We start from the raw sequence: 23,048 nt of genomic DNA, 5'->3' as shown, positions 1-23,048 counted from the left end.
CATGCTGGGAGCTTCACTCACATTTCCTCCATGTGATAGGTTCTATCACTACCTCTGTTCCACAGAGGAGGAAACTGAGGCTCAGAGAGATTAAATAATCTGCCTAAAGACTCACGCTAGCAAGTGACAGAGCTGGGAGTGAATTGGCATCTACCTCCAAAACTAACTCTTAGACCTAGGACCTAGACACCTGAAACAGACTGTCAGATAGGAATCTTGACTTTGTCTTGATAAGAACAATGACTCCATCTGGTCATACCTAACTAATCCACTTAAGCGGGACCAGGACAGAGCATGTGGGCCTGCACTGACAGCAGCACTGCTTTCATCCTGATCGCAATCAATACATTCCTATCCCCTTGCCCTTGTCCCCATACACTGAGGCTGCCCTCCACCCACACTGAAGCAGGAACAAAACCACTGTCTGAAGGCACCTTTCTAAACCACGGTCCAAAGACATCTTTCTCTGCTAGCTGAGCAGGTTTTCAAGGACTAGACACCTAACTAGGGCTACGGGGAAAGAAAAGAAGGAATACAGAAGTAACTAGGAAGGAATAAGGTCTGGGAACTGGTGTGGGGAAGAAGGGCCTGCAGAGGAAGGAACTCCACCTCTCTGTAGCCCCAGAGCCCCAGACACATAAGACCCCTGATCAGGGGTGGGGATGGGCGTCACCCCTAATGTGAGGGTTGGAAAACCTGGTGAGCAAGTGGAAATGACATAACCAGGTGGGAATGTCTCTATCCATGGGGGAGGTGGCCCCATCCCCACAGCTGCACACTCTACACTGAATTCCCCATGTTTCCTCCTTCCAGAATTACCCACCTGCTGCATAGATCAAAGAGTCCAAGTAGCCATCAGGTGCATAAGCCTGAAAAATAAATGTATTTTTGAACTGTTCCAATGACGGCATGAAGGGAACTATTTCTCTTTCTGTCTACCACCTGTCTTAATCATATCTAGTCCTAACAAGGGCATACTGAATGCTTAGTAGAAGGACAAAGAGGACAAGATAACTTGCAAACAGTCCAGACCACACTCATTGCTTCCTACCCCACACCACCCCCACACACCATTGCCTTTCAGCCTACATCTCCACAGAGCATGCCCACTTAATGTTACCACCCTTAATTTTACATCAAACAGCACACTGACATAACTAATCAGGCAGAGGGGAAAAGTGCCAATAGACAGTTTTGTTAAGCATCTCTTAAATTAGCTATTGGAGGATTCAGTGCTAAGAACCAGTGAATAAGCAGAGTTTACCAAGATCACAAAAAAGGTTAGCACCCAGCCCCCCCATTCACCCTGTCTTTCAGCGGCTAGGTCCTTGGCCCCTTGGGACAAAGTAAGAAGCCATAGGATTAGCCTCAGCCATCCATTCGCACCCTGCCCCCAGGCACTGTGCTGGGTAGGCTCTCCCCTTAGCGGAAGTGTCTGCCTAGAGCTGCAGCACATCAGCATTCCTATCACTCCACTCAACCCAAGGGGAAAAATTTCCAGCTGCCTTGTACTTCAGCATCACCCCCGGCACCATCAGCTCGAGCCTGTGCATAATTGACAAGGAATATGTTGATAAGGAATGGGACTGCTCCAAGTTTCCGAAGGATAAGTAGGTAATTAAAAGAAAAACCTAATTTAAGAAAATTCTGAAGACATTAAAAAAAAAAAAAAACCTCTCTGGCAACATTCTGTATGGATTATTCTTTTACCAGAAGACTTCTGTTTTGAATCTGTTTGTTTTTCAAAGCCTGAGGCAAGATATCCAATATTCTAGGACATCCCATGGTTCTCCTGCCTTCTAGGGGGGTAGCTTAAGAGTCCTGGGCTGGAAGCCTAGAGCTCACTTCTGTTTTCTTGCATGGCTCAGAAGCACCTGAGTTTTACAAGTAGGAACACCTGGCGACTTACTGCTCAGGATTCAGCCCAGTGCTCTCTGAGGGCTCAGACACCCTACCCAGGTCAGAAGCTGCCCCTATGCAAAATATCTGGAGAGTACCATTAGGCACAAGGAACACAGGTGTGCAGAGGCAAAATCAGCCTCTGCAGGCACTCACAGCTGCTGGTCATACCACTTCACTGCCTGGATGGTTTAAGTCCCACAATAGGCTGACCAGCTGCCAACAGGTTTGCCTCAGACAGGAAACCAACTTGAGCTCTATAGACTGTGTCCTAAAACACAGCCTGGACAAGTTCTTCATTCCACTTCATCTCCCTGTTCTGAAGGTTGGTTTAACATTGAATGATGGCCCTACTACCCATTAGCTTCATGACCTCCGCAAAATAATTCTCTGAGTCTTATTCAATCTATAAAAGGGGGCTAATAATATTGATCCTATCAGGTATTCCAAGGACTGTAAGAGTCCAGACCCTTCTTACGCATGATATCCTCTTTAATCCATATTTCCTGCCTTACCCTACTTGATCCCATCTAATTAATCTTGTCCAGCCCAATGGGTTGCAGAACTTATCTAACCTCAGCTGTTGGACCCTGTGATTTCCCCCAGTTCAATCCTACCTGTGAACCGAATGAAAACAAATATAAGCCCTCCCTCACAGAATTTAGAGTCTTAGGAAGGACACAGCCATTCTTGAAATGATAGGGCAAAAAGATGTCAAATTACAACCCTGGCATAGAGGAGAAGCACGTGGCATTCTGCAATCACAGAATAGGGTGCCTGAGCCATGAGGATTAGAGAAAGGCAATCAGAGAAGGCCGAGGTCCCAAGGAGGGGCGGGATTGTCCTCAAAGGGCAGAAGGAAGAGTGTAAATAAGGGCTTCTAGGTGGAGACTCACTCCTGGAATGAGAAGGCCTGCAGGACCAGGTGCAGAGAGAAAGTGAGGGGCATCATGAAAGATGCTGCTAGAAAGAAAGGGGGAGGCTAAACCGAGGAAGATCTGAATTCTGCATTGAGACTTGGTCTCTATCATAAGCCTCAGTGGAAGTCTCCCCAGGTTGTAAAATAGGAGAAGACATGATCAGAATTGATTTTTTAGCAAACAAGCAGAGTGCAAAGAGGAGTAGGCGAGGACAGCAGTAAATTTAAGTGATAGAGATACAAACAGGCCATCTCTGAACTGCCAGCAGGAAACAGTTCCCAGGGAAGGGATGTTGGGGAAGCCCTCCTGAGCCAGGCAGCCAGGTCTGGGGTGGTACTGGGAAGGAATGGGCATTCCAGACAGAGGAACTGCAAACGCAGAGGGTGCAAACAAAGGGTGTTTATAGGAACCAATAAGAGGTTGGGTATTGCCAGAGCAGAACATGTTAAGATGGAGCGTCAAGAAATAACAAGATAGAAGGAAGGGTCCATAGAGGCCAAACAGGAAGCACTCCTCCCCTGCAGTACAAGGCCCCATGCACCAAGTTCTCAGGCACCACAGATGATTTAAACAAGGAAATTATAAGATCAAGTTTATTTTAGGCAGATGATTCTATCTACCTGGTAAATAAGGGATATGAGGATATATAGGAGTTGGAAAGATAGTTAACTAGATGACTACAAACATTAAAATATACACATATAAAAATATTAAAAATGATTAAATATGGAGAATTCTTGTGTTTTACTGTTGAATCCAAAGCAGCATATTTCATTGTATCTCAAATATTTGTATACAGATGTGAATAAAGACTAAATGAAAACAGATCTTTTAGCAAATTTATACAACTAAGTTAGGGGTTATAGATGATTTTTGTGTTCTTCTACAGTGTGGAAAATTGCTTTCTGCAATTTCTACTCTAAGCATATATTTATTGAAAGTTCATAATCAGAAAGAAATACTTAAACTACATGAAGTCAGCAGGAAGGTCCTATCAAACTGATAACATCAATTTACATTTTGATATTTAGTGACCCTAAATCTTAAGCACAGGATAAATATCATTCCCTCTATGCTCAGAGAGAGGAAAATGAAAAACAGGAAAGCAAAATGATTCATTTAACGTGACACAAAGGGCTGGAGGCAGAAGCAGATAAGGATTAGGTAGACACATGCACTCTTTTGCTGGTTCAATTCTTTTTGCTGAGAAATTATTTGAACAGAACAGATCATGCACAATCCAATAATTAAGATAGCCAAAATAATTAGAAACAGCCCAATAGACTGCATGATTATCAGCCTAAATCAATAAAGAAGAAGTCAATCCCAATCCTTAGATAAATAAAGTCAGCTAGCTACACTGCTACAGGGACTATAATTCCAGGATCCTAAGCTCCATTAAGGCGGTATTTTTCTAGAAGTGAGAAGGAAGCCAGCTTTGGAAGAGAAGAAAGCAGAGGTCGCCTCCATGCTGTGGCCATCATCATCCACACTGATTGTGTCAAAGGAAAGACAAAAGTTATCCCAAGTGCACATAACCATGAGATGCATAGCTTCCGTGCAAAAATAAGCAGTATATACCATTCTACTTCTCTGATGGCTGATGGCTGTATGGCTTTTTCCCAACTACCCCATCAACTTCACAAGCTACAAAAACATAACCCTAAAAGCAGCTGCAGCCACAGGTATTATTAGTGATTCCAGGCTCCACCCTGCCCAGGATGGACACCTATGGTCCTCTCAGATAGGGAAAATGTGGTCTCAACACAGCACCAGGTCTGACTGCAGGGCACATTGCTTATCTTCCACCAGCACCCAGAAAATGCAACAAAAAGAGTCTGGCATTAGACTGGCCCTATTTTTGTTTATTTTAAATTTCAGAAAAGTATACAGAAACTCAATATTTTTAATATGGCTTTCATAGCCTAAAATAACATTCTTGGCTTCGTTGTTGGATGGGTGAGGTGAGACCATGGGGAGGGAAGATGGAGGAGGTAGGAGGTTTCCCAAAATTGCCAGCTTTGCAGATAAAACAAGTGCAAATTAGTCAGCTTCCAAATTTATGCTGAAATGGACGATACTGTAGTTTGCAAGCTAATAAAGTGACTTTTATTTGTAAATATACAGAAAATGAGTAACCAATTTAAATTTTCCTACTCCACTGCAAGTAGTCCTAAGGATCAATTGATAATGATAAACTAGAAGTTCTGCATCCACGGGTCTTAGTTTAACCTTTGCCACTACCAATCCCACTGGTATCTACTTTAAGAAGATGGTGACGGGCAAGCCAGGGTCTGAATAGGATAACTGTGTGGGATACCCTACAAATGAGATCTAGTCATGTCTGTCAATCATCTGGACACTCTCACAGACCCCGAGGATCTACCCTCTGCATGACCTCTTTATATTTCTGAGCCATCTTGTGGTCCCTGGGACTATGCCATTCTTGCTCTACTCTCATCCTTATTTTCTCCTACAAAGTATAGTCACACACTTTACATCATTCTGTAAACAGGAAGTGCCATATACCTTGATACTGTATGCCTGCACCACAGAAGAATACCCCCAAAGGCCTTTGGGACAATGAACTTCCAAAGTCTTAACTCACAGGGGTAGCTCCTGAGATGTCATTTACAACCACGTGCCCTAACTTCAGACCTAATACCAATGGTCCCCTGTTTTTAGTCTATTAGTGGAATATAAAAAGGGACAGATATAGGCAGACATAGAAGCAAAGGAAATAATACTTAACAAGTACACACACACACAAATCAGAACAAGCATATTTTTTTTTAACGGAGAATAGAGTATCGATTAGTTTTAAGGCACAGAGTTCTTACACACTGCTATGCTCCCTCAGGACACTTAGGTATTACATCATAGTTCATAATGAAACCTTGAGTCATTAAGCAAAATTTAAATGTAGTGCTGTTTCAGAAAGCAGAAATATGCATCATGTACGGAATAAATATATCCATCCAATTAGATAAAAACAAGCTTTGACGCACATAAAGGTAAACTTTAGCTAACTGAAAAACTCATCCTTTATTTCCTGATGCTCTGCATAAATCATAAAATGTAATAATTTGAAAAACTCAGAGAAAGAATGAAGTTCCACCCTTCACTTTAAAAAAAAACTGAGAAACTGAGGTCTAGAGAAGTCGAAATGATTTGCCAATGTTCAGTAAGGTGCAAGAGAGCCAGGACCGGGCCACCAGCCCCCAGTTCCCAGGGTTCCTGATCTGTCCACTCTGTGCCAAATAGAAACCCCCACCACGTTCAAACAGCAGCTCCACTGTTATGCTCCCCAAACACACGATTGGTCAGAATACGTTTCTCCTTTTTCTCTTTGTAAAAACTGCTTTGAGTTATGTGAAAGGAAATTGCTGTGTAAACTTAAGGTGCATTTTCTTACATTCCATGAGTCACGCATTTCTCATTGCACGGACACTACAGAATAATTTCAGTTTTCTAGTTAATAATCCATGGATTTTATAAGCCTCTTTCCTAATGTTACAGTTTGTAAAAGGAAACAAAACAAAACAAAACCCCAAACCAAATGAAAAAAATGTATGTATCCTAACAAACACTTTCCCAAATTGGGAATCCAAAGTTCAGACCAATAGGTAATGACTCTTCCCTTCATCCTTCCTGGAAGTCTCTCCCCTATCTTCCCCATCATTCTTCAGTGCAGTTTTGTTAATGTGTTTTGAAGAGATTTATTATTCTTCTTTTAGAAAATTCTCTAAGTAAGTCTTCCATATAACCAAAATGCAAATGACTGGAAGTCATACTGTGACCATGTCAATAAGAACCAGCCAGACTGAATCAGATGCCACAGAAGATGGGCTTGTCTAACTAATGTCTGCCCAGTATGGAAAGATAGAAGGGAACAAATGGTCCTGTGGAGCATCAGAGGCTGAGCAGATCGGCCATTGTAATCATTGCCATGTCGACTAAAGCAGGATACCCACGAACGTCCTTTCATTTGTACAAAGGAGAAAATTTGGGGTCAACACATCATGTTCAAGTTTTTTAAATAGGGCTTTCCGTGAAATTAACAATCATGCCTATTTCAATATTTGGCAAGCAACCTAGAATATCATTCAAAGAAGAAAGGAAGGAAATGAAATGAATAACCAATATTCATAATATAAATTGAAGTGACCAAATACAACTTCCAGGTATTTAACACCGTGGATTATTAAATTCAAAAAGGACATCTCTAAAACTTTTGAACAAAATGAAACATAATTATGGGCTTCTCGTTGAATTCATGTGGATTGAAGTATTAAATACTTTCATTGGGCAAAGAAGGAAATCAACCTAGAAGTTTTTCCTGTAGTAATAAAAAAAAAGTAGATTTTTTCTTTCATCAAAAATCTTTTCAAAAGTTTTTCAAAGACATCTGAAAGGAATAAGCAAAATTTAAATTATACATACTATGCAATTTTCTAAAGGGAATTCTGCTCTGCTGTCCATTACAAACTCTAATTCCATTTTCTAAAACCAGATATGCCTTATTAATACCAATTCCCCATAAAACTAAGAAGAAAAACATATAGTCCAATTCTTCCAACCAAATGGCAAACATTGTTCCCACCATACAGAATTCCTGAAATAATACAGACGGTTTTGACATCTCCTTTAAAACTCTCAAGAAATCAAAAAGAAAGTCGGTGATAAAAAAGCAAGCCACATGCAAAAGAGCAAAAGAAAGCTATGTGGATGAACAACTTGGAAACAGGAAATGGCCCTTAAATTTGGGTTGTCCTAACATTTAACTACTTCTGGAAAAAAGTGACCTTTCCTAGTCTGCCACATTGCTGAGTTAATTAGGCTGCTGTTTTCTGGGCATGCTATCATTACAGTTGGTTAATGCTGCAAGAGGTCTAACAGGTTACACTAGTTCAACCTCTAAATTTACAAATGAGAAAAATCAAGATCTGAAGAGGAGAGGTGACTTGCCCATAGTCACCCAGGCTAGTTAAGAGCAGAGTGAAGAAATGCCCCCAAATATCCTGACTCCTGTTACCTCCATAAACCACAAAATAAACTTGCAGAAGAATCTCACTTCAGAATGCCAGCAAAGCCCCTCATCTCTTGAAGAGCCACCTCTGCCTGAAGAGCTTGAAGAGCACTCTTGCACCCCACGTGACTGCAGGCTTTTCTCAGCACACAGAAACCTACCTAGCAACAGGTCTGACAGCAGCAAAACAGCTAAGAGCTTAATGAAGGACAGCAAACAAGAGTCTTTCAAATTCATTCAGCCATTCTGCTTCCTGGTAAAGGGAAGTATATAGTTGGACTTACAAGGATCTTCTTGGAAAAAAAAATTTAATAAGCCAAAACTGTACAGGACATGCATAAAATGAACTTGGTAAAATACTACCAGTATATTGAGTTCCAATGATTTGAAAACCACCCTACTGGCTCCTGTGGAAGAAAGAAAACAAAGAAACACTTCCTGACAGTGGGACTTCCTAGAGATAAGCAGAAAGACAAGAAAATCTGAATAACAATTATAATCTCTTTGATAAAGATTAAGAGCATTTTATGAGGAAAGCCCTCATAAAGAAGTTCTCTTAATTTTATACTGATAACTTTGAATCCTTGGGAGGTAAAAGCATACAAGGAATGCTGATTTTCATCTTTTTTTAACATCTATTACTATTTTTTTAATGCCAAGTACTTTGTCTTCTTTGAATTATTAGTGTCTTAGTCTTTGAAAACAGAATAATTCTCCCTTCTCCTTGTCCTTGAATCGGATTAAAACTCTGAAGTAGGTAAGAAAGAAATGGATCCAATATGACTGTGATTTGAATCAATCAAATGCAATTTTTTTTAATAGCCCTTCTATGAATAGATCTCCATGCACCAGGAACTGAGCATGGCAGCAAATATTCTTGGTCTTAAGGTAGGGAGTAAAATAGACAAAGAAATAAACTACAGTACAGTGTACACATTACTATAATAGAAAGATATATAACACACAATGAGGCTCAAAACCCCCAGTAGATTTCTGAAACTGTGAATGGTACTGACTCTTGTATATACCATATTTTTATCCCACACATACAAAACTTTCATAAAGTTTAATTTATGAATTAGGCAAATAAGAGTTTAATGACAATAATAAAGCAAAGCAATTATGATATACTGTAATAAAATTACCAGCATCACTACTATTGCACTTTGAGGTCATTATCAAGTAAAATAAGGATTACTTGAACCCAAGCATCAAGCAAGATACTACTGCAAGTCAGTCTGATAACAAAGGATACTAGGTGACCAACAGGCAGGTAGCATAGGACGGTTTTACTGGTCCAGGGGATGAGTCACATGCTGAGCAGTACAGAGCAGGAGGGTGCAGGGTTTCATTACACTTTTCAGAATGGTGCACAACTTAAATTTATGAATTATTTATTTATTGGATTTTCCATTTAATATTTTTAGACTGCAGTTGACCAAGGAAGCAAAACTGTGGATAAGACCAAACTACTATAAAGCAATTAATTCTGCAGGAAATGAGGGTAGATTCAAGAAAAAGCTAGAAAAGGAATAACAATGGCCCTAAGCTTTGGAGAAAAAGCAGGCACTGTGCAGATGTCAAGAGAGGATGGTATTTCAGGCAGAAAAAAAACAGGATATGCAATGACACAGAAACATGAAAGGGCACGTTTACAGCGGAAACAGCAAATGGTCTTAAGGTAGCCTGACCCTTGATTTCATGGAGAAGAGGCTGGGCATGTAATCAGCAAGGTAGCTGGAGCCTCATGGCAAAAGTTTGTCATAAATGGACACCATACCTTTATTTTATTTATTTACTTTTATGTGGTGCTGAAGATTGAACTCAGTGCCTCACACATGCTAGGCGAGCACTTTACCACTGAGCTACAACTGCAGCCCTGGCAAAAGCTTTTTTATGACCAAAGAAATTTAGACTTGAAGCTTTGGGCAGTAGAAAAACAGACATTTGGGGGGTCTTTTGTTGTTGTTATTTTTTTGGTTTATCATTTTAACCATTTTCAAGCATACAACATCATGATATTTAGTACCTTGTGTGATCGAATCCCACTAGCTCTTTCCCATACATTTTCATACCTAAAAGAAAACCCCATACCCACTAAGCAATCACTCCCTATTTCCTGCTTCCCTGTTTTCTGGGTTGGTCTATTCTGGATATTTCATATAAATGAAATCATACAATATGTGGGCTCTTGAGTCTAAGTTCTTTCACTCAGCATACTTTCAAGGTTCCACCATATAAAGGAATAAAAGTGTAAGGACATACACATTTTCTTTATCCATTCCTCAGCTGATGGACATCTGGGTTGTTTCCCCTTTTGGCTATTGTGAATAGTACAATTGTGAAGAGTTATGTAAAGTTTTTATTTAAGTATCCATTTTTAATTTATTTGGGTGTATACCTACAAGTGGAACTGCTGGGGGTTTTGGTAATTCTATGTTTAGCTTATTGGAGAACCCATCAGAGAGTTTTAGTCAAAGGAAAGACATGGTAATACTGTATTTTAGAAAGTTAAATGTATCTAATGGGTATTTAAGAAAATAAGATCGTATAGAGATTGTTCCCCAAAGACCCGCCAAATGTCTTGTTCCTTCCTGTCTCCTTCCCAGCCTTCCTATCCTTTTTTCTTTCTGCTCTCTTACTGCCTTTTTTTTCCTGAACCTACAAGTTGGCATGCAATCTGGTGGTCCAAATATATGCCCACCCACATACCTTGTGGTTTTACACCATCTTTTGAGGCTTCTGTGCTAAAATCCTGCTAGTTCAGCCCATCTGCAACAGTTCAGACTTTCTTGCTTCGTAATTCCTGCCCTAGAAGGTGCCAAGCTTTAATAAACAGGCCTCACGGTGTCAAATGAGAGATCCAGGAGGAACACAGCAATTCCATCTAGAAACCGGAAATTCACTGGAGTGGTCTGACATGAACACTCCTGCTGAGATGACTGGGGTTCATCTTCATATGCCCTGTGTCCATCCTGCTCTCCAAACATAGACACATATACTGCTAAACAATCACTTCCTTAGATGGTCTTCTAGATTTGTACTTTCAAAAGCAAAGGATTCTTGACAAAATTTCAAGGATTATGATACTGGCTTTTCTTTGAATTGATTAATTTCTAAAATCTTGAATATGTGCCTCTATCACACACCAGGACATGAGCAATAGCAAAGAGAGTTTTGCGAAGTTTCTTTCTCAAAAATAATTACAGTTGTATATCACATGGAAATTGTAAAGATGGCCCCTCAGTATCTATCAGTCAAGGAATTGGAATGAAACATATTGTTGTTTTCCCCTAAGGAATCAAGAAATTAAAACAAGTCATATCATGGTTTGGACAGATTTTACAAATGGATAGGGGCTGGGCATGATCAGAATAATGATCTCCATGACAGCCTTCTCTGGAGTAGGCTAAACTTCCTTTTTATTTTTTTGGGGGGGTGGGGTGGGGTGGGGTGGGGTGGGTGTGGAGGTGGGGACAAAGGCTGTGTGTATGGGAAGCCCTTTAGCACTGACCTCACTACTCTAATGTGTATTAAATTTTAACAACTGTACCATCTGATCATAGAGCACATGGACATCCTCTCAGATGCACAGTTGCAAATATTCTATGTTCAATTTTAACAGTACAATTATAAATAAACTTCCTTAGAAACAACTGTAACCTTTGGGCCACTAGAGGTTAAAGAGACACAAACAGATCTTCAAAAAGAAAAGCATAGCGCTTTCAGGGCACTTCCATGTGTCCATCAGGGCAGAATGTAGAGACAGTGGTATACTTGGGAGAGCTAGAAGGAAATCTGGGTTCTCTTTGCAGTGTCAAACTATGGAACAACCACAGGTAGGATGGGAATGCCATTGGAATACCCCTGCTGTGGCAGCCTCTATAGGTGTATGGCAGCCACTGTTCCTTGATTAACAGAAACCAGGCGGCCAAGAGATTCCTGAGGAGACTGGCCCCCTCCCCAACCCCACGGAGTACCACTTTGATCGGCCTAAGAGAATCATGGTAATTCCACTCCACTTGCCAGAGATTGGTTTAAAAACGGTCATGTGACATAATTCTGACCAATGAGAAATCATATTGATTATAAAAACTGGAGTATGTAAAACAATTATAAAAGGGGGGGGATTGTGTATGTATTAATTACAAAAAAAAAATGGCCTTTCCTTTTTCCTAGTCTTTGACTTGTTCCTATGTGAGGAAAGGACACACAGAACTACTATGACCAGAAAGAGACAAGGCTTTTAAGCAAAATTGCCTATGCTGGGACTCTGAAGTCTCCCAGCTCAAATCTCTTAATTCACTACCAGTGCTGGCTTCCTCTAGATATATCCTTATGCAAAATAATGCATTTTACTTGTAGACTAAATCATTGTTATTTGGGTATTCTCTTATTGGACACTAAAAGATTCTTAACTAATAAACCCACCCGCAGGAATGGATAAATGTTTATTAAGCACTTTATTAGCTTCATTTTTTAAATTTACACCCACCCAATTATAATGTTTCATACCTAATCAGTAATGCTCCTTCTTATTGGGAGGAAGAAATAAAAGAAAAAAAAGCATTTCCAGAAAACTATATACATAGAGGAACTGATCAGAGAGGAAAAAAATATTTCTGCCATTTTAACCTGCAAATAGAACTGGAAGAGTGCTAAAACAAGAAATTGTGATAATTTAGAAATTGTGATAATTTAAAAAGCACCCATGCCACAAATTTTCAAAATGAAAATCTAGGGCCTGTTAGTAAAAAGCACTCAATTTCTCTCATGGCATAATCAAAATATTACTGCACAATCATCTGTATGCACCGCCAAATAGAACAGGGAACTACTCTATTTAACAACTCTCAAGTACATTTAATTCAATAACTCTATCACATTTGGAGGACATACACAACTGTGCCCTGTTATGGTTCCTACTGTAATTTTTATTCTGAATTTTCCCAAATCAGGTGTGTTGGGACCTGCTCAGAGAACTAACAGGTAATGAGTTATTTATACAGCTGCCAGTTTTCTAAAACAGTAGTGGTGCCCAGGGATGACTTTGAGGGAGTCAAGCACCCAGGCCACAATATCCATCAGCCCCTGATACAAACCCAAGCTCCAAAAAATGTAGTCTGAATTAAATCCCACCCATACCCCCTACCAAAGCAAGGAACCTTCTTTGGATATACTAAGGATATACTGTCTTACAAATTAGAACCAATTTGAGATTATGCCGATCTCCCTTGGTCACAAGCATTCTGATTAGCTTTCAGAAAGGAAGGGAGGGAGGGAGAGGAACTGCATGTAATTGACCAGAGTTTGCTACTCAAGTGCAAATCACCCATTACAGACACCATGGTATAAAAATCTGGTGAGCATCTCTGCTTGAAGTTCCTTTTGAGTCTTTGATTCTTCCTGTGCTTACCTATTTGCCTACTACTAGTCTGAGTTTCCTTCCAAAAGAAAAGGTAACCTTTGAGAAAAGCAGGAAGTCAATATAACATGATCTTGATGCTTGTTTTTCAGCTTCATCTGGCTGGATTTTACCTGTAACTGCGAATGGTAAATGGTTACCTTGTGCTTTTGTTTTGTTTAGAACATCTAAAGAAAAAAAAAAAAACACAACCACATTTTTCAAAACCATTCATGTTAGCAGTCACTATTGCTTTTCCTGCCACTCTTTCATTCAGCCTACCTCTTTATTTTTCTAATACTTGTGAGCTTCCTGCAACCAATACGTCCATTTTCTGAAATTATAGTTTTCCTACAATATGTTAAACACTAAGGATAAGTCACCTGCAATAAATGATTCTTAATTATCAGTGGCAGAAAACAAATACTGAGCTCCAACTGGCATGGGCTCGAATATTCATTCCAATTGGCCATTATAATTTTTGTCCCTCACCACCAGCAGTAGCAGTTTATCTTCTGCCATGTTAAATTGTTACTCTGATGTTCTGTTTTATAATTTTCCAATCACAAGTGATCAATTGTGTTGTTTTTTCCAGGATAACTTCATTTGATGATATTTAACGTGATGCACATATTTAAAATTTCATGACAATGGTAAACATTATGGCAGGCAGTTTTCAAAGTTGTGACAGTTTAGCTGGGCACCGTAGTGCACACCTAGACACTAGGAAGACTGAGGCAGGAGGATCACAAGTTCAAAGCCAGTCTCAGCAACTTTTCAAGGCCCTAATCAACTTAGTGAGACCCTGTCTCAAAATAAATAATAAAAAAAAAAAGATGAGGTTGTTGCCCAGTGGTTAAGAACCCCTGGGTTCAATGGCTGGTCCAAAAAAAAAATTGTGAGGGCTTAAAAAGAAAAGGCATTCAAACTCAGACTAACCCATTGACTCAGACCCCATTCTTCACGGCTCTGGGTGCCATAAGGAAAAGCTCAATCCTTTGAAACTAAGAGGATTTAGCTCTATTTTTGTTTGTTTGTGTTTGTTTGTTTGCTCGCTTGCTTACTTGCTTGCTTGTTTTTGTTGCTATTGTTGTTATTGTTTTACTAAACAGGCTCTTACGAGAGAGAGAGAGAGAGAGAGAGAGAGAGAGAGAAAGAGAGAGAGAGAGAGAGAGAAAGAAAATTCTAACAGTAACATTTGTTGACTGATTGTGAGTGAAGCAAATGTTCACATCTCCCACACCAAATAAAAATTGCTTAAAATGTTGACAAAAGAGATCCCAGCCAAATGGGCCTCCCACCCTGATTCCCTCTATCCTTCTTGTTCTGATGTTTTTACAGACCCTAAGTATGTAAGTCAGTGCTTATTTGCATGGGGGATGAAAGCATCAGTGTTGATTTGCAGTTGAGTGACCTATTGTAAGGAGATAATTGCACCTTCTAGAATTATCCATATACACACAATTTGCCACTTCCAGAATTTCTGGAGTCTGTTCCCTATCTACCTGTATAGTAGTATAGTATAGTATCAAATAACTTGGAGAAACTGAAAGGAACCACATAATATCCTTTTGGTTCTTAGCAGGGAAATGACTTGATTGATTTTCACCTATAAACAACATATTAAAAAGTCTGAACACTGGGAAACATCCAGCAAGTTATAGAAAATAATTCAGTGTGTCCTCAGGAATTCAAGAAAAGGGAAAGAAATATGGTTTGTATCCTTCCCCCTTTTTCACTTGCTAATGCATTCCCTGATGGGTGTCCCCATGACATTATTGTTTGGTCTGCAATCAGCTTATCTGGCTGAGTTACAGGAAAGATGGAGTACAGCGTGTAGTTTCCCGGTACCTCTGCAGCAAACAAAGGCTGTCAGCCTCACCACTGCCGACGCAGACTCTCTCAGGCTCCAAGAAGTTCAGTTGCATCCTTTTAGTTAAAACTTGCAATAAAACAGATTAATCACTGCAATCACTTTTAACCACAGGGAAACGCTATGAGAGAACAAAAGAATAAACTGTCATAAATTTTACCAGGTTTGAAAGATAAAGTCCATTTCCTATTTTAAAATGCTTTTTATTTTTTGATAAAAATCTTTACAACCAGCTACACACAGCCTTAGACAATATCCATGGTGTGATGTTTTAAAACAAACAAATAACAATAATAGGGAAAACAAAAAAATTAAAACCTAAAGCAGAAAATGTTAAAACCTACATGGTTAAAGTGATCTTATCTTAATTACCAAAATACTGAGCTAATGTTGTGCTCAGCAAGAGACATATTTGCCTTCTGTATTATCTGCCAATCCTCGTTTCTCCTTCTACCCCACCAGTTGCTTTGGGAGGGGATAAGAACTGAAGAAGATGATCAAACCAAATCTATTTTTATTCTTTGAATCAGCAAAATATACAAGAAAATGGACCCCAGATATCCACACAATTGAGATTCAAAGAAAGACAGTGGAATTTCCCTGAAAGATAAAGTGGACACAAGAAAGGTGGACTCTGGGCACAAGGAGACAGCCAATCCAAGGTCATGGTTTGTTTGGTGAGGGCGCAGATTAACAATCTGTGATTGTAATCTAGTAATCTGTGATTACATAATTTGATGACCTGGAGTACAAAGCACTGCAGGTGTTCACACAGATGAAGAACAGTTCATTCTGAATAACAGTTGGAAAAACCCTGTGACCTGCCTTAACCATTTCAATGTTCCCACCGCTCAGGATCTCATTCTCAGCTGTGACACAGGGAATCTCAGTGACTCCAGATGCTCCTCCAACAAAAGCTTATCTTGTACAGCAATCAAGAACACTTGCAATTATGATCAGTCTGCCTGATGGGGTTTGAGGGCTCTCTTTGAGCTTTGAAGAAGAAAAATCAGTAGCTAAGGAAAAAAAAAGTCACAGTGACTTGGATATAACTAGATGTGAACTTTCTATGACACAGCAAAAACTTTTCTATCTTTCCCCTCATGGCCATTGCTAAATGTTATCCACAAGACATGGTGAATGAAAATGTCATTGATTCTGGAAATTTTGATCACAAACCACTTAAAGTACCATCCACTTTTCTGTTTACAAATTATTTTTAAAAGATATTTCCTGTGCAGATGGCAAGAATGGCAGCAAGTATTTTCTTTTGATGGCAGAGTGGCAAGAATTTAATTTCTCTTTGAGATCACCTTTATGAGGGTTTGCAATAGAATGTGTTGACTATCACACTTGGGTGTGCACAGCTTCAATACACTATGGGATAAGATGAAACTGCAAATGTAGCCATTAATTGAGTAGTATGAATTGGCAGTTGTTTAATTTAAAAAAAAAAGGTTCATTTAATGTCTACATTTCATGATGTATATGTTAGTACAGTTCATACACCTAATTTAAAAATTAGTAAATATAAATTATGTTTATATGAGCATCAAATAATTTTTTTTAATATTCAAAAAAAATTTCAGACACTACTTGCCTCAAAAAGTAAAGAGAGAAAAGAAAAGGAAGTCTTAAATTGCAATGTTAGCATCCTCAAACCTGAGGAATCCCTTTTCCAGCAGCATCTTCTAGGCCAAGAGAAGGTCTGAGAACAATCCGTGAACTTCCAAGTCAGGAGGAGGAAGAACGTTGGCCTCTCAGCTTCCCTAGATACATCTGCTCTTGGGAGATAATTATTCTAACACAAATGATACTTTGGCCTACAAATGAGCTGAAGAAAATCATCAATCTATTTCTGTGTCAGGTAGAACTTGGTGGGTCCTGTACAGACTATTAATTTCATGGAGAATAAGCAACAGGGGAAGCAGATAAATCATTAGCACAGTGAAGAGCAGACCCAATGAATTCCTACCAAATCTTTTACTTTCCTTTTCTTACACAGAACAAAATGACAAAGTATTTATGTCCTACTGTCTTTGATATCTCTGTTTATCTCATTAGAAGAAAAATGCTTCTGAAATCACAAGGACATATTTTATTTCAAGTCTCAAGAACTCAATCCCAAATGATTTATACAAGTTAACATGATGCGTTATAGAATGATAATCTTCACATTTCTGAAATCCGATCATTTTTAATTTCATAAAAACAAAACACTACAACATTAATATTCCTTTTGTTTACTGCAGGCAGTATATAATGTAAGAATTTGATTTACATGCACAAAGTACATGCATTTGAAAGGTAATGTTGTTTTTAATTTAAAATTTCAAGTTGAAGCTAGTAGAACAGTTGGAACTTCCAATATAATTTCAGTAACTCGGGTTCCTGTTCAAAATTGATTTCTCCAAAGTTCTACATGGTGTATTCACAAGTCTTATCAATGTTTATTTGTTAAAGTCAGTGCTTTCAGTAACTGAAAGAAGCATCATGTAACATTCCCACTGAGTCTCCTTCCATCTGTCTTCCTATCTTACTAAGCATCCCCTAGTTGAAACACATGTATTGTACTCAGAACAGAATGGCCAGGAGTCCCCCAAAGGGCACAGCGCTCCATCACTTCGCACTAGATTTTCTGTCATTACTTCACCAGTACTATCATCCTTCCCAACGCGCTCTCTGCCTCCATTAGGTAATCTTCCACACCTACTTGAAGTAGTTACTATGTAATCCACTACAACATACAAATGCCACTACTTGAAATAAATTCTAAGGCAGGCATTTGATCCTTCTTGTTCACTCTACATGAATCTCCTATACCTAGGTCAATACTCCAGTATCTATTTGTTGGGTGAATAAACAGATAATGAATGAATCAATCAATCAAGAATCTATCTTTAGGTCATCTCCTCTCATTGCCTGGGACCCAAACATACATCATGCAAACCCACTTGCCTTATAAGCTTTTTATGACTTTTATACATAAAGGTTTCTTTCAAACCTCCCCCACACTCCCAATGGCACAGGGATGCCAAAACGGCTAAGCTTTAAGTCCATCTGTTCAAGTCCCTACCACAAGGCTCCCCCAGCGATTCCAGACTTCCTACGCCTGGGTGAAAGATGACTTCATTTCATGTTCTCAGAGCCAGTCCTTTGACCAGCGAATCTTCCTTAGTGTCGAAAGTTAGCCAGGGCTGCAAGAAGGGCCTATATGGAAGAATAATTTAGATTTAAACACATCAGAACTCCATATGTGTAGCCAAAACCTTCCTGGCATTACCTTGTACATAATAGGTTTCTATGGGTATTTTATTGAGCTGGATAGTAAACTACAGAATTATAGTGCAAACCAATTATCTCTAAAGCATTTGATAAATTCTCATTTCATCCTGGTGTGCAAGATAGAGAAGTGTGGATTGGTGAATACAGTGCTGTAAAGAGAACTTACTACCTACCGGAAAAACTACTTTCCTCAAACTATACTGGTGAGTTAACTGTTCTTCATCAGCTTGATGGAGTAGCATAAGGATCTAGTCTTGGTTTTTAAAGAATGTATCAATAATTTTACCTCCATTCTTGTTGAAGGTTCTGGTTAGAGGCCCAATCTTTTTTTTAATATTTATTTTTTAGTTATAGATGGACACAATATCTTTATTTTATTTTTATATGGTGCTGGGGATTGAACCCAGTGCCTCACGCATGGTAGGCAAACCCTCTACCTCTGAGGTCCAATCTTAAACACTTCCAAGGTATGGGATAGATAGAAATGAACTGGAATCATAATGAGATGGTAAAAAATCAGAATTTAATGATTCTCCCAAATGTTAGCTCCATTAAGATCAATGCTTTTCTGGTTCATGTGGCTTTTCTTAAGTAGATTAATACTATAGGGTCTATACATATCATTTCTAAACTAACCTCTCACTGCTCACAGTGTATGTTTCTATCTCTTACACATCTCTCAGAAATCCTTGTCTTGCCTCCAGTAATAAGAAATGCAAATAATCCTGATGGTGATAATGTTTTCCATATTTTCCTCTCTGCAACCTTCACCCACCTCCTGGCTTTGTCCTGTGGGTCCACAGAGAAAAAAGCTGACTTCTTTTCCTCAAAAGCTCACTAAACCTGCCAGGCAGACCTTATACCACTTTCCTATTCCTCCCCATTCTTTTGAGTCAACTTTTCAAAACAATTAAAATATCTATAGGATGTTAGGATTCATAAACAAAGTAATTCAGAGAGAAAAGTAAGAAAAGAACTTGGATTCTGGTTTTCCAAAGTTTTAAATTAGATGTAATGTCGGTTTCTTTGAAACTTTATTTTAGTTTCTTTATTTTTATTTTTTGGTACTGGGGATTGAATTCAATTGCACTCTACCACTGAGCCACATCCCCAGCCCTGTTTTGTATTTTATTTAGAGACAGGTCTCACTGAGTTTCTTGGCACCTCACAGTTGCTAAGGCTGGCTTTGAACTCGTGATTCTCCTGTCTCAGCCTCCCAAGCTACTGGGATTACAGGTGTGCACCACAACACCCGGCATCTATTTATTTGTTTTTAATGTGGTGCTGAGGATCAAACCCAGTGCCTCACCCATGCTAGGCAAGCGCTCCACCACTGAGCCACAACCCCAGCCCCCAGTTTCTATTTTTATATGGCTCATTTAGGGAATTCATACCACTGCTGCTAATGTCAGACACCTAAACACAGGCAATAACATTTACCCAATACAGATTCCAAAATCATCTGAGATAGGAAAATATTGATGACATTCTCAAATTATGTAGAGAATCAGGATTTTGAAGCTGTTGATGTCATCCATTCATTTTCCATATGATGAAACTGAGATTCAGAAGAGTTATATAACCAACACAAGGTAGGGTAGTCACTAAGTACTGTTGGAAGTACCCAAGACATTCCTGACCTTCTCCCAAACAACAAATTATGATTCTATAACAGACCAGTGTCACCCTTTCTTCCAAGCTCCTCATTTCTTAATAGTGCCAGCTCATTAATTTCCCAGAAAGTTAAATTTACTTTGTTATGATTGCAACAGTGATAAATGTGAGAACTAGATCATATTCTAAAGAATAGTCAGCCTTCCTAATGGTAAGGACAACAAAACTGAAGGCCATCCTTGCTCCTGGCTTGGACACTTGTGGGAGAACAAACTACAATTGAGCAACAGAGCCAGGGAGGAATCCCAGGTCTTCTGATCACAACCTCAAACTCTTCAGTGGTCTCTACAAAGGTTTAGCTTAACACTGTCAATGTAAATCTGAGATTGTTTTCATCTAGAAGATGCATTCATGACTAGAAAACTCTAATTCTTTTAACGAGTATGTGGGTTCTGTCTAATGGAAGTGCTGGCCTGGACAACCCTCTGTCAGGATTGTAGAAGGGAGGTAGGACAATGGGATAAAGGTTGGGTTTATTGACCTCTAAAGTCCTTCCACTTCTAAGATCATTTGATTCGAACTGTACAAGAGCTATATGCCTCAGGTAGTGAGGGCATTTGCAGAAATGTTCTGCAGTGTCTTGTGGGAGTCCCTCTCCTACTGTGGGTTGAACTCTGCCCTGCTGTTTCAGGCATTACACTATACCCAAATTACATGCAATCAAATACTCTAGGCATAGAAAGAGTGTAAGGAAATGCAGTTCTGTCATTTCCAAAGACAGACTACACTGCTTAGCTTTCAAAATTGCTTTGCCTAAATGAGCATTCCATAACTGAGCCTCCAAATTCAGCTTTTACAGTTTGTTCATGTACTATGCTACTATCAGAATTAATTATGCAGCATCTTCATGAGGAGGAACCAGAGATGGATGCAAGTTAGGAGAGAAAAGAAAAAGGTGCGCTTTCCAAAGGAAGATTACTGTATCCAATTCTCCCCAAATTGCTGGAGTCCTTCCATGTACAGACAGTTTGGATGGCAGTCCCCAGCTGGGTTAGCCATGGGAAGGAGGAAGTTGACATGTTTGAGAAATGAAGAATACGCCAACTAACAAGACTCAGAAAGCCAACACATTATTAACCTCCTTTCTATGTAATCCATTTCAAGCTGTAATTTAATGTACATCTGTTCATTTGCCTTCCTAAATGGCTACTAAATATTAAAAATGTACTGACATTGGGCTTTTTCTTTTTTGAAATGAGTCCAAAGGAAGAAGATATTTATTTATTTATTTTTCTCTCAGAAAGGAAAAAAAAATTCTGTTAGGGGTTGAGTTCTGAAAGTTAAAGGATAGTCACATTGATGTTTCTGCATGAGTGGAATTACAAAAAAGAAGAGAGAGAGAGAGAATTCAAACTATCTGATTACATGCGTGGAAGCCAGGTGTTGAATAGATTTCAGAAGAGCAAACTCAGTGCCAGATAACAAAACAATAAAAATAACCTTCTTTAGAAGATGTCACAACATAAGAGAGTGATATGTAAAGACTTATGCTGCGTCTGGAATATCCACTTTACAGGGCTTGGCTATTTTCTCTCCTCAGCTTCTGCCAGGTTCCTGAGGAGGGTTGGCATGGGGCAGGGGATTGGTGCGGGTGGGTCATTATCATTGAATACCGCAGGTGTCCTATCTGCCTTTAAATGCCTACCCCAGTGAACTACTGGTATACGAAGTCCAATCCACACAAACCCTGCACTTCGGGTGTTTGGAGGAAGGTTCTGGGGCTTCCTTATCTCCCCAGGAGCCCACCAAGGTGGAGTGCCCACATCATTTCAGTTTGATACCAACATCCGCGCAATCCAAGAGATTGCAAACCTCCTTTGAGGTTTGCATCGCTTTTCTTCCAAAAGGTATTGATAAAAGGAAAGCACAACTTGAAGAAAGGAACCCAATGGGGGAAAAATCGAGTCTTTTTGACTGTTGCCCTCACAGGGAGGCGTCAAGAAAATCCACACAAGCATCCCAAGTCAGGCAGGTGTGGGCACAGAGAAGGACGAGAGAGGGAAAGAAAAGGGCCAGAGGCAGCCAAAAGCAGGAAAGAGGGGTAGAGCACAGACTTGAAGGATGGGGAAATACGAAGGGCAGGATGAGGAAGATAGAGGAATCGTGGAAAGAAAGAAGAGGAAGAGAAGCGGAGGAGAAAGAAAGGGAACGGGATGGAGAAAGGAGGCGGCGGGGACGGATGAAAGAATGTGCCGGGCAGCGAAGCGCGGGGCCGCGGCGGGGAGGTGGCCGCGGGGACCGGCGCGCCCCTGGGAAGCCACGGGCTGCGCTCCACGCGCGGCAGCCGGGACGCGGGGCGCGCCCGCCGCTCACCTTTCAGGATGAGGGTGTCGATGTCCCGGTCGATGCCCAGGAAGTAGCACTTCCTCCAGAGGCCCGAGTAGGTGGCGAAGAGTGGGCGGCCGCACTCGGCGTCTAGCCCGCCGAGCCCCAGCAGCGAGCGCCAGGACTCGGGGTCGGCGCGCCCGGGGCCGCCCGGGAGCAGCCGGCGCCCCAAGGGGGGTGAGTCCCGCAGCGGCAGGTGCGACAGTGGCATCAGCCGGTTCTTCTGGTCCGGGGGGTCGGCGCCCGCGCGGCTGCGCTCGCAGCTCTCCTTGTGGCGCCGGGGGTCGGTCTCATACCAGTGGTCGGTGAAGATGGCCGTGACGAGCAGCCCCAGGGAGCAGAGGCTGAGGCCGAGGCTGAGCGCCGTGACGAGCGCCCGCGGCTCCATGGCTTCCCGCCCCGCCGCAGCCGCCGGTGGGCTCGCGCGCCGCCGCCAGACACAATGCACTTGGCCTCGGCTCTCCTCCTCGCGCCCTCCCTCCCTCTTCCCCCCACCTGCCCCCCACCTCCCTCCCACGGCCTCCCCGCCCCGCTCGCTCTGCTCCCCGCGCCCAGCTCTCCTTCCCGCGCCCTCCGCCCCCTCCCCGGCCCCAGGCTCCGCGCCCTCCCCGCACCACTCGCACTTTCCTGCCCGCCTCC

General features: G+C 40.7%; 1 protein-coding gene across 1 annotated transcript in view; it reads right to left on the bottom strand.

The window, feature by feature from the left end:
• The window catches only part of Tmem178a (transmembrane protein 178A), a 59,868-nt gene extending 37,071 nt beyond the window's left edge, over window positions 1-22,797 (bottom strand). The window contains exon 1 of the mRNA XM_027934608.2: window positions 22,398-22,797. Coding sequence (XP_027790409.1) covers window positions 22,398-22,797 — 400 coding nt within the window. The remainder of the gene's footprint in view (window positions 1-22,397) is intronic.
• Window positions 22,798-23,048: the final 251 nt, after the last annotated feature.

The sequence above is a fragment of the Marmota flaviventris genome, chromosome 14, assembly GCF_047511675.1.
Source record: "Marmota flaviventris isolate mMarFla1 chromosome 14, mMarFla1.hap1, whole genome shotgun sequence".
Lineage (NCBI taxonomy): Eukaryota > Metazoa > Chordata > Mammalia > Rodentia > Sciuridae > Marmota > Marmota flaviventris.
Note: the sequence above shows the minus strand (reverse complement) of the source record. Positions and strands in the feature narration are given on the sequence as shown.